The sequence below is a fragment of the Pangasianodon hypophthalmus genome, chromosome 23 (assembly GCF_027358585.1).
Source record: "Pangasianodon hypophthalmus isolate fPanHyp1 chromosome 23, fPanHyp1.pri, whole genome shotgun sequence".
NCBI lineage: Eukaryota > Metazoa > Chordata > Actinopteri > Siluriformes > Pangasiidae > Pangasianodon > Pangasianodon hypophthalmus.
In genome coordinates this window covers 1957501-1970237 of record NC_069732.1, presented here as the reverse complement: position 1 = coordinate 1970237, position 12737 = coordinate 1957501, and the positions used below count along the sequence as shown (strand labels likewise).

Sequence of the window (12737 nt, the reverse complement as noted above, 5' to 3'; positions counted from 1 at the left end):
AGACACAGCGATCATATAGTGTGCCGTCACAGGAAACGGGAGGATGTGCTAATCTTTCGAATCTTCCAGATACTCGACGTTGAACATACCATTAAGTAAGAGGTCATAGGATCTTTCTGTGTGAGTGTGATTCTCTCTCTCTCTCTCTCTCTCTCTCTCTCCGAGTCGCTCCACAGCAACAAACACACGTCCCAGAATAGTTGGGATGAAATTGCTGACATTTTACACGTCGACACGTAAAGCTACCGGCCAGCATGTGTTTGGGATCGGACCCACTTTCCACTGGACAGAGCTTTTAATCGTCTGCATCCACAAAAGGAAATCAGCTGCCTTATCACCTGCGTACACACTTCTTCCCCAACATCACTGCTCCTGTTTCATACGTCCTCCAATTCTTACGTCCTGATATATGCTCTACCAGATACAGCGGAATGTATTCATAAATCATTCGCACGAGCATTGAAAAGAACAAGAAATGTGTTCATCATGAAAAAAAAAAAATTGGTATCCTATATTTCGCTCCTGAGTTTGTGTAAATTTCCATATAAGGAGCCTCTCTAATCGATCAGCTTTAAATCGTGTAAATGTTGATGAGTTTACACGATGCAAGTCAAATTTAAATCACTTATTTATTTCAATCAGAAAGAATGTGATTCCCGAAACAAAATCCATAGCTTAAGGCAAATAATCAAAAGTAATGGCATCCTATAAAAGGAGGAAAACTTTACTGGAATGCTGCATTGCTGGAAGATTTAGCACATGCCGTGCTTAGGAGGTGCTCTTTCAACATTCGGATGTTTTCAGCTCCCTGTGAGCTTTTCCTTTTATGAAATGTTATGGGCGTGGCTAAATGTAAATCAACCGTATCGTGAATGCATTTGGTAATTTTAGGGCTGATTCGCATTCATCAACATACACGCGTGAGTATAAGAAAATCAGAGTTCCCATGCTTTTGTAAATCTGGCAGGAAATTTTCGTTATTATCGAGAAATATATAATAATCATGCGCCTAAAACAGAACCTTGTGGAACACTGTACTGTAAAATCTCTAATTCTATTAATGCTAACAAACTTGTATTGTTCTTTCAGGTCATGAACAGAGAAAAGACAGGAAAATAACCTCCTCCCTCGTCTGTGTGTGTGTGTGTGTGTGTGTGTGTGTGGTCATGGAGGTGTTGACAGAAGCGGACCGTGGCATTAACACCTGTGCTGCACCACTCTTAAACTCCATCCCTCTTTCTCTCTCTCTCTCCAATGTTGGAAGTGTCAAGTTGCACCCGACAAATGCTTCACACACACGTGTACCGTCTAGACGTGTGTGTGTGTGTGTGTGTGTGTGTGTAGAGGTCAAATACAGGGCGTACATTCTTTCACTGTGACAGACACAGTCATTTCATGTGGGGAGGTGGGGAGTGCTCTCTCTGTCTCACATTCCTACACACACACCCATACACACACACCCATACACACACACACAGACACACACACTCAAGAGGCAGACTAAACATCTTACTTCAATTGCTGGGGCTGAGATAAACCATGCCTTGCTTAACACTAGCACTGCACACACATACATATACACACACACATACTCACACACACACAGACGAAAGTCAATCATAAACATTTACACACTAAAAGGTACAAGTTTACATTAAAAGAGCAGATGATGAAAGGAACGTTTGGTCTAAAAATGAAATGTACACAGTTTCCCCTCTTTACTCCAAACGCACTCCATCAGCCGAGACGTGTCCAGTGTCTGAAGTTTGCTTCCTGGAGCTACGAGGCTAATGTTTCTAACAGGTAATGGAAGTGTATAGCGTCCAGTTTAGCATGGTGCTAAACTAAATGTGTGTGCATGAGTGGGTTTGTATATTAAACTTTCTAATAGGAAAATATAAAAATAAAGCCGTGTTCGGACTCTATTAGTTTTACACAGGGATGTTGGGAAAAGTAATTCTTACTTCAGTCCTGTCAGAATCTATAAAATGAGCAGTAGAACTATGGGTAATATACATCCTGTCTGAACTGAGGTCCATAAAGTTCACGTTATATCTTGTGGCTTTTTCTTCAGGAAGCGCTTGCTCTTTTCTATCCACACAACCTCCAGCAACATATGTCTGGAAAACTAATCTCATTCTGATACTTTGTTAAACTGTTTATGTGGTGAGTGTGTGATGATTGCACTATGCTAAACTGAAAGCTATAAGCTTCCAGAACTTGTTAGCTACATTAGCCTTAGAGCTCCAAAAGTGAACTTTATCTTTGTCATGTTTAGTCAAATAGCTCCTTTAGTATGACCTTAAACATAACATGTACTGCTGTGTATTCACAATTTTGATTTTGAATAATGCTTCCAAAATTGCTTCCAGTTTCTTAAACTGACTTTGTTACTCTTTAAACTTCAACACATCCTGGTGTACAGACTAACACAGCCGGACAAACGGAGACAAACAGGACGCGAGTGACCTTGAAGTTTAATAACAGACCTTCGTCACGTGAGCCTCGCCGACAGATTTAGTACACAAACTGTTTGTCAGTCAATGCGTGTGTGTGTGTGTGTGTGTGTGTGTGGCCTACATGCTCCCCCCCTGATGGGAGTTTAATTGAATAGATCCTGGGCCCTGGGGTGTGTGTGTGTGAGTGTAAGAGGAAATAAAGACACCAGAGTGGAATCTGGAGAGATGACTAGTGCCCTCCTAGACAAGGGTATGAATTATTTACCTTTCAGAAATCTTTCTTTACAGATGAGACAGACATAAAAATCATGATAAACAATCATTGTTTATATTACAGAGATGACGTTCAGCTCAGTTTGAGCTTCTAACTAATATAAATTAGGAATTTTGGATAAGGGATTAGAAATTAGATAATAAGGTCCAGGTATGATAAGGCTGTCAGGGATACAGATTATATAATGGGGTTAGGGTACAGGATGTAGGGGTTAGGGTACAGGATGTAGGGGTTAGGGTACAGGATGCAGGGGGTAGAGTATAGGATGCAGGGGGTAGGGTACAGGATGCAGATGTTGGGGTACAGGATGTAGGGGTTAGGGTACGGGATGCAGGGGTTAGGGTACAGGATGCAGGGGGTAGAGAATATGATGCAGGGTGTACTGTACATGATGCAGGGGTTAGGGTACAGGATGTAGGGGTTAGGGTACAGAATGTAGGGGTTAGGGTACGGGATTTAGGGAGTAGGGTACGGGATGTAGGGAGTAGGGTACAGGATGTAGGGGTGAGGGTACGGGATGCAGGGGTTAAGAAACAGGATGTAGGGGTTAGGGTACAGGATGTAGGAGTTAGGGTACAGGATGTAGGGGTTTGGGTACAGGATGTAGGGATTAGGGTAAAGGATGCAGGGAGTAGGGTACAGGATGCAGGGGTTAGGGTACGGGATGTAGGGAGTAGGGTACGGGATGTAGGGGTGAGGGTACGGGATGCAGCGGTTAGGGTACAGGATGCAGGGGGTAGAGTATAGGATGCAGGGGGTAGTGTACATGATGCAAGGGTTAGGGTACAGGATGTAGGGGTTAGGGTACAGGATGTAGGAGTTAGGGTACAGGATGTAGGGGTTAGGGTACAGGATGTAGGGGTTAAGAAACAGGATGCAGGGATTAGGGTAAAGGAAGTAGGGGTTAGGATACAGGATGCAGGCAGTAGGGTACAGGATGTAGGGGTTTGGGTACAGGATACAGGGGTTAGGGTACAGGATGTAGGGGTTAAGAAACAGGATGCAGGGATTAGGGTAAAGGAAGTAGGGGTTAGGATACAGGATGCAGGCAGTAGGGTACAGGATGTAGGGGTTTGGGTACAGGATGTAGAGATTAAGGTACATGAATTACAGGCTATAAGAATTGCGGTTTTGTTTATATGGGTCAGGGATCAGAGTAATAGTATATATTAAATATATAATCATTTTTGGAGGAAAAAAAAGTAAATTCTATTAGATCAGCACAGAGTATTTATTAAAACAACATTTTTAGTGGTACATGGGGGGAGGAAGTGACATCACTCGTGTTCTGTGTCCTGATTGGGCAAGGCAGCTGAGAATCGGCGGTGTAGTAGAGACGGCTGCTGTGAGTGTATGTGTTCTCCTTCACACGTCTGCTCGAGGAGAGAGGGAGGGGGGAGGAGGTGCGCCAGTCTGGGCGGGGCCAGGTGGGGGAAAAAATATCTAACACACACACACACAAACACACCAGATTGCAATGTCATGTTACCGATAAAACTCCTCTACCCTGAAGCTTTGTAGCAGCTTTACCTCTGACTGTTACAAAGTGCTGACACTGGAGACTCCTTACATAAATATTAAATAAATGTCTCCTTACAGAAGACTTATCCACCATATAGACATTTTTTTTTAAATCTGTTTATGTGGAGCGTCCACCATACAAGTCCCTGAGAATGAGCTGTTGCTATAGAAACGATAACACAGTAGAACAAGTGCATTAATAATTAATATAAACCTGTGATTTGCAGCTGCACTGTAATAACTTGCCGCTGGACTGCTCCTGAGACTGAGGTTAATGTTTCTATAGCTAGTGTCTGATTAAATAAAACCTAATAAACATGAAAACAGGAAAATCTTAAAAATTTGCATATACTTTACACTGCATATATTCGGGATTGAATGCATATTTTTCTCCCAATATAGTGCTTAGTGAATTAGGTGTGACAAAATAAAAAAAATTCATGAAATTCTCCATTTTCAAAAATCATGTGAATGTCAAAATTTAACCTTTTACAAATGTTAATTGAAATGTATTATAGAATTTATATTTATATATTATTCTGATGTGTTTATATTCTCTTTAGAAGACATTTAACTTTTTTAAAAAGTATATTATGAACTCTGTAATGTACTATGTAAGCATGCTTCACTAAAATAAAAACAGTTACATGGTACACACAGGTGCAAAGATGGCAGATTTAGTAAACACACCCCATGCTGTAATACACAGTCTTTATTTTCTGCACACAAACAAACCAACAAGCCAAAAATACAAAAACACGTTCAAATCTGTTATTGTACTTTATGATGAACTTGTGATGGATCCCAGGATCACGCCAGTGTACACACCTGTGTGACTGTACACACTCTACATGACTGACTACAGGGATGTGCTGTGGTCTAGAGTTCACAGGTTATTCGCTAGGGATTAAGAGGATAGGGTCAGGGTTTAGCAGATAAGACTCAGGGTTTATGGCTTAGGGGTTAGGGATAAGGGTGTGTCAGTTATAGGGGTGTAAACCTCAGGCTTCCACATGATATGATTATAGTTCATAATGCAACAATTCAAATATATAACAATACGACTGAATGAATGATACGATTTTGATTCATTAGGCAAGGATTCGATATTTGACAGTACTACTGAATCTGCTACAATGCGATACTATCCTAATTCTCAACGCAGAGATTAAGATGTTTGACTGTACCATTGAATCTGAAACGTTGTGATAGGCTTTTGGTTTTCAAGCAGCAATTCGGTATTTGACAATACTACTCAATCTGATACGATGTGATAATTGATGAAACCGCTGAATCTACTATGTTACGATTTCGATTCTTTAACGCACCGATTCAGCAACTGATGATTCCACTCAATCTGCTACGTTACAGTACGGTTCCGTTTAGTATCCTCCGATCAGTATGTGACTAATTTTGTTCAGAATCTGGAGCAGGCCCACAGTTAATGTGTGAATGATGATGATGATGATGATGTAAAGCAGGGGTCTTCAGTCTTGCGGATGACATTAAAGACCCCTGTGTTACATCATCATGGAGGGCCAGTGTAGCTGTAGGCTTTCATTCCAGACAAATAGGAGGCATGCTTGAGAACTGATTGGAGCTCAAGTTGATCTGATTAAACAAGTGGAATCAGGTGTGGCTCCTGCTCAGTTGGAATGAAAGCCCTTTGTGGATAAGCTTGAAGACCCCTGGCGTAAATTATCGTAGTTATCATAGGTGTGTAAATCACCTTGCTTATTTTATTAAATTATTTACACCTCAGTTTAAAAATATGATTTATGTTTTTACACACAGGGTGTTTTGTCCTTTTTCAATAATAACCAATTTCTAATAATTTATAACCTATAACAATTGATTTATGACCCTAGTAGGTTATAGAAATGAGAGATTAAGACTAGGGTAAAGGGTTTAATTCAGGGTCATATGGAAGAGCACAGTACTGAACCACGTACTGGAAAAAATACTGCAGCAGAGCTGATACATGATACAGGAAACAAATGGCAATTCTCCAAACACGAACTATTACAGCTTCTGTAGCTGATGCTTTGATTCAGCTTAGACAATCACATTCATTTCTGTAAAGTATTTAGCTGAAGGAAGCTCATCAGACCTGAGACAGCTAGAGAGGTCAGAAAGCGAGGTCACTTCCTGGTCTGATTAGTGAAGTGTAGACATGGATTGTTTAAAGACAGTTGAACAGAGATATGTATGTTTATAGATCTGTTTAGAGTAGATGTGTGCATCAGGACAAAAAAAAAAAAAGTCAGGGGCCGTATGTATAAAACCTCTCAGAAACGTTCTTAAGAATAGTCTGAAGCTTTCAGTGTAAAAGTCTTAAGTGTAAAAAAAATTCTTGGTAAAAAGTAGGACTTGTGTACTAGTAGGAGCTTTTTATAAAGAAGCTAAAAGCAACTTTCAGCAAAGTCTAAGACTGACTCTTAAGTCCTGACTAAGGAGGAACTTAAGTGTTGTGAACTAAGCGCGACAATGATGTCACCCAAAATGGCCGCCCTCAACCTCTGAATCAGCCAATAGTGAGCCTGCGAGGGGAAAGTCACAGCAGCATGACATCATTCATTCACGATTTCATTAAAATATTGAAATAGTTATTTTAATATTTAAATTTATTTTTAAAATTTGCTTTGCCATGTGCAAAAATATTACGAATAAATACATGCATTTTATTTTACACAATTTTAATGTGATTCTATTGAAGTAATTAAGCTGATGAATCATGTCATTATAAATTGCACTCAAGACCAAAAATCGAAGTTGCTTATCTTTAAAAAATGGATTCGAAACCCATCCCTCCCACAATCTCTTCCAGCTCCTGCCATCAGGTAGAAGGTACCGGAGTATCAAAGCTGGCTCTGTCAGATTGCTCAACAGCTTTTTCCCCCAGGCTGTGAGAGCCCTCAACTCCAATCTCCCTGTCCCTGTCTGAAACCTCATCCACAACCCCACCTCCTGAAACCATGTACACCTCACCCCCTCACCCCAACTCATGAAAAACTGACAATCTGTTAAGTGCAATTCTGAGTGTGCTACACACAGGTGAGTGGGCTATTCAAACCACCTGTAGTAACACACTCTTTTCTCTGAATGTACACTGAACACTTTTTATAGACACTCCCTCACACTAAGACTCAGTTTGATAATATATGTTTATATGTTTACTTGCGCTATTCCCCCAAAATACCTCTTATGCACAATTTCATTTACAGTATCTATGTAAAGTACCTATGTAAAGTCTTTGTATAGGTTTTGTAAAGTTTGTATAGTCAACTAAATTGTTTTTCTTATACGTCTATGTTCATATTTATGGTTAACTTGTATGTAGCACCGTGATCCTGCGAGACACGACATTTCGTTCCACTATATGTCCACACATGTAGCAGAATGACAATAAAGCTCAACTTGAACTTGAAAAAGAAGACCTGTATAATAAAATCAAGCCTGTATCATTTTATCAACTGCCTGTCATCATATAATTCCAACAAATTCTTTCTTTGTTGGAAAGTGCCTGGTCTCCGCCTCTCGGCTGCCATCTTGTTACTCCTAACTAGGTTAGATACCTCTCCAGCACTCTTAAATCATTTAGGAGCAGAGACCTAGTCTTAACACTCATTCTTAAGTCTAGGAATAAGACTAAAATGACGTCATTCGTAGTATTTTCACACACTTCTGACTAAAATTTTACTCTGAGCGGCTGTGTACATACGGCCCCAGGTGTGTGGGAGTTTTTACTTTAATGCAGGGGCTATGGGTTAGAATTTAGGGATGAGGGATGAGTGTGTAGGGGTTACATCATGGAGGAATGGATTTAAAATAGCTTCAGGGTTTAAGGGCTTTTAAAATGCCATTTCTGATTGGCTGAAAGCTGTGAGAATAGGAACATGTATAAGGTTAATTACACACTGCTCCGGGTGTGTGTTCACTACTGTGTGTGTGCACTTGCAGAGCACAAATTCCGAGTATGGGTCACCATACTTGGCCACAAGTCACTTCACTTCACTTCACTTAATTGTGTGTGTGTGTGTGAGGGCTCAGACAGAGAAACACTGATTTAAACCCAGTGTAGCGCGTGTGTGTGTGTGTGTGTGTGTGTGTGTGAACAAACCCGTCTGTGTAAGTAGTTCACATGCAGGGATTAATGTGTATTAAAATGTAATCCTGAGATGCTTGTTTAACGTTTTATTCATGGTGAACGACAATATTAGGAAAATCTTCCAGCATAGAAGACTTAAAAACACAGCTCTCTTCATGAGACACAATATTTCACTAGATCTCACTTACATGTATGAATAAAGTACGTAGTTGTAGGAATAGTAAGTGATGAACTGAGAGCTGGAGGAGTGTTGAGACTTCAGCTGCAGTGTGTGATGTGAGGAGTGAAAGTGAAAAGCAGGAGCTGAGAGGAGCTCAGTGTCTCTCTCTGCTGTTAGTGACGTGTAACAACAGAACACACACTCCATCAGGAAATCAGTCCACACTGCAGGAGTTTTAGTCGATTAATGTGTTAATGAGTGATTTATAATTCCACAAACTTCCCAAACGCATCAGCTATAAAAATGAGGGAGAATTGGGATATTTAATACGTCCTAGAAGCCACAGTATGAAACAACACGACTGATACTCAGTCACTTGTTTCACGTTAAATACACCATGATGCTCAGGAAGTGTCTTTTTTTTGTTTGTTTTTGTTTTAATGTAATGTAATGATGTAATATATAACTGGCTCTCCATCACCAATTATATTACATTTCATTATCATTAGCATAGTTTTTTCATCTTCTATTTATCATAAACTGATCATAAAAAAAACAACTGAAAAATCAATATCAAACAAGTTAAAAAAAAAAAAAAAAAAAAAAAAAAAAAAAGAGCAAAATCAAGAGATAAAAGATTAAAGCAATAAATAAAACAATGGTAATTCAACATGCTTAAAATTTATTCTTAAAATGTAATTATTTTATTTAATTAACTGGATTATAATTTGAATCAAATCATTGAAAATCTTCTTTATTGCTTTATTTCTTTATCAACAGTTTTGCACATTTTAATGGAGTCATTAATTGATTAATTCATTTGCTGATTAACAACCAAGTTTTCTTTTTTTTTTTCTTTTTTTTTTTAAAAGAGACAAACAGAATGAACAGAAAATTGTATTTACTATTTGTTTTTTTTGTAATATACATAACATGATGTTGGACATTTCCATCAGTGTCAGTGGAAAATTAAACACACACACACTCATTAAAACACACACAGGCAGTATTTGTGTATGTGGTCCATTATTCACACTCTCAGCAGTCGCCTCTGGTGGATTAGTGGACTGAGGACGAGGTGTGACTGTGGAGGGGAATGAAGACTTCCGTGTGTGTGTGTGTGTGTGTGTGTGTGTGTGTCATGCAGCAAACAGCCAATCCACATTAGCCTGGCATCAGTTGAGTCTTTTTTCTGTTAAAACAAGACAAACACACACATTAAACATGGCATGACATGTTAAACACACACCTCATGAGCAGGTCAGGTTACAGCGAATCAGCCTCGGCTCTTCTCGTTCATTCAGGACGAAGTTCATCATCGGTTTCTGCCCTGGAACTGGACTTTCTGTATTTTCTGGACTATAAAACATTTCTTTGGGCTTCCAGCAGGAGTTTCAGCTTGTACAGCAGAAAGCGACACCAAATCGCTCTGCGTTGGTCGTTACGGTTACCAGAAAGCATTATGTTAGGTTTCACCCCGGGTAGCATCCTCCCTCACTCCTATTGGCCGATGCTGTGCTGCTGCACTTCTCATTTGCATAAAATTAAAGTCTGATAAACAGCGTTCCTGTTTTGCTGTCAAATTTTGTTTGATTAGTAGACTTGCTCAAGTACATAATTTCTTTCCTACATAAATAAAAAATTTTTTTCCCCCCTCTTTCCTTCCTTATTGTCCTCCGAAGAGTGGAGTGGCGAAAAAAAAAAATTCTGAAACACCATTAGCCACCAGCCCCGAGCACTTTTCTGGCTACAAGCTTCAGGATCTTTTAAGGTTGCAATCTGATTTGCTCTCTGCACTTCTGTGTGCTGGTTTTCAGCCACAAAAACATTTGAACAGCGTAACACAATGAGCTTTCTGGAGCACGATATAGTCACTGCACAGACCAAAAAAAAAAAAGCCACATAACGGTTTTTAAGTGAAGCAGCTAGCGAAGGGTGAACGTAGGTTTCTGTGAATGTCTGTCAATAAAACGTACCAGACTCTAGCCTTACGTTCACGCTAGCAGGTGACAGGTCTCTCACGTCACTTGTAGTTAAAGACAAATTAAATAAATAGTTTTTCTTCCATTTTTGTGTGTCAGAAAGTACAAGGGAACTAAAGTTCTGGGGAAATGAAGAAACGTCGGACGGCACGCACCACAGGACTGGTCCAAGGAATCATTCGAGCTGAGCGTTTGCTGCTTTATAGCATCATGGCTCATTTGCATATAGATGAGAAACTCTGCACTGAAATGTTGCTTGGTTGCTGAAATCACGGCTCTGTGTCGCACACGTACCATAGCCAAGGAAAGGCCAAAGCAACACTAACGGGATAAACACTGTTGCTATAGAGAGTTTCTGTTGCGTTGAGGAGGACGTGTCTCGCAATCCTTAGTGATTTATAATCCAGAAAATACCGTAACCTCCAAGAACTGATCACGCAGCGGTTTGTGAAGTTATTTCTTTAAATGTCCTAAATAAACCAGGCGTGTGCTGATAAACAGTAACAACTTACCGTCTTATTCAAAACATATTCAGAGAATTATTTATCCAGATTCTCAGTATGACATCAGCAGCACGTGCCTGGTGCTTCAGGACAATCTATTATTTTGCTTTCTGTGTTCTACAAAACACGTCATGCTTACAACATCAAAGAAGTTAGCATGCGTGAGTGCGAATTCAGAGTACACACTCTGCGCACACACACACACACACACTGCGCACACACACACACACACACACTTCAGAGATTTCATGCCGGGTCGTACCTGCCCGCACTGGCAGCTCCCATGCTGCTGTTCTGAGCTCCTGAAGCTGCGCCGGCGTTCAGAGGTGCAGCCGGGAGGGACGAGCCGTTCACTGGGCTTCCATCACCACGCAGGATCCCTGTGCACTTCCAGTTATCCATGTAGTTAGCTAAACACCACACACACACACACACACACACACACACACACACACACACACAGCATGAACACACTGTAAACAATTATTCAACAGTCATTAGCTAGCTAGCACATGAGCTCTTTGTTTAGTTGTGTGGTATTATTAGCTCTGGAGCCCGAGTTATTGAGTTAGTTGTCTAGGTCCTACCAGTTAACACAGTACTAGTATTGGTGAGTAAATACCATCTAGGAGTTTAGCTACTGCAATGATGAAACCTCATGTGACACGATCCTGTTCCTGTGCTATTAGCGAGCTCACTAATGTTACAGCCAGTGTGTCCTGTGATCTTCTCATCATGACACATTAGCTTATGAGCGTTTAGGACATCTGACCTTTCCAGAGTCGGACGCAGCCGTCGTCCCCTGACGAGGCGAGCAGCGTGCTGGTGATGTTCCAGCTCACGCGCCACACCTGAGAGTTGTGACTGTCGAACTGAGCCATTAACTGCACTTCGAACTTGGTGGGGCCCGAGCTGGTGGAGCTCTCTCTCCTGGTGGAGCACAGAGAGGAGAGCAGAAATATACACAACGTCCGCGTGCCATTTTATTTTATTTATTTATTTTTAAATGTAAATGATCTTGTGAAAAATTAACACACATTAGATATTAAGGATGGAGCACTGATTAAAGGTTTCGCTTTAACTCTCGCAACCTCATCAGTATAAATTTCCATATTCGCTTTTTTTTAATTGGATGAATGAAGTGAATCAATAAGAAAGCTAGAATTAATCGTCGTCGCTTTTGTGTCAGCCGTGCATTTGGTTTAATCCGCTCGCTCACCGCAGAGGTACGAGCTTGAAAATGCGCACGTCTTTGGTTGCTATGGCCAGGACGTGGAAGGATCTCCCGAGGTTCGGGGCGAAGGCGATGTCGTGGACCGGATCTGTGACGGTCATCAGGGTCTCTGCTTTGGCGTACTTCCTGTTAGGAGAGAGGATCGACATCAGGAAGCGAACGTTAGGGGTCATGAGGGGTCACAAATTCAAACGCTAGCACGTAAATATCTCCATCCCTGTGTACATGGTGTGTAAGCTGAGGAAGAGATGATGTGACGGGAGTGTGTGTGTGTGTGTGTGTGTGTGTGTGTGTGTGTTTCAGTTTGTGCTGCTTATTTCTTTATTTCACGCTTCATCGTTTCCATTTCTTGCTTTTTAGCTCCGCCCTGTAATGATGTGATGATGACTGTAACCTGTAGCGTACAAAGTGTTAGTACACAATGATACACATTTTACACCAATACGAAGAAACAATAAATAAACACACACACACTCACTCACACACACACACACAC

The 12737-nt window shown here is 40.7% G+C and overlaps 2 protein-coding genes across 3 annotated transcripts in view; both read right to left on the bottom strand.

The window, feature by feature from the left end:
- Nucleotides 1–2910: 2910 nt before the first annotated feature.
- Nucleotides 2911–3837, bottom strand: LOC128317277 (putative proline-rich protein 21). Its single transcript, XM_053228669.1, has 2 exons — nucleotides 3206–3837; nucleotides 2911–3115 (listed from the first exon to the last, which is right to left on the bottom strand). The coding sequence occupies exons 1-2, from the start codon at nucleotides 3835–3837 to the stop codon at nucleotides 2911–2913; spliced, it is 837 nt and encodes a 278-aa protein (XP_053084644.1).
- A 35-nt stretch (nucleotides 3838–3872) lies between these two features.
- The window catches only part of seh1l (SEH1-like (S. cerevisiae)), a 12183-nt gene continuing 3318 nt past the window's right edge, over nucleotides 3873–12737 (bottom strand). The window contains exons 6-9 of one of the 2 annotated variants that reach the window (XM_026945978.3): nucleotides 12227–12367; nucleotides 11780–11937; nucleotides 11270–11417; nucleotides 3873–4176 (exon numbers count right to left, since the gene is read on the bottom strand). In XM_026945978.3, the coding sequence (XP_026801779.1) occupies nucleotides 4011–4176; nucleotides 11270–11417; nucleotides 11780–11937; nucleotides 12227–12367 (613 nt within the window). In that variant the 3' untranslated portion in view covers nucleotides 3873–4010. Of the gene's footprint in view, nucleotides 4177–9406; nucleotides 9715–11269; nucleotides 11418–11779; nucleotides 11938–12226; nucleotides 12368–12737 lie in introns of those variants that run through there. The other variant, XM_026945979.3, reaches the window with a different exon arrangement.

Excerpts from the sequence above, each read along its gene's own strand:
- LOC128317277 (XM_053228669.1), bottom strand. The coding sequence starts at position 3,837 with ATGTACCTTAATCTCTACATCCTGTACCCAAACCCCTACATCCTGTAC. Across the intron at positions 3,116-3,205 it reads TACCCTACTCCCTACATCCC|TACACCCTGCATCATATTCT; the intron begins GTACCCTACTCC and ends CATCATGTACAG.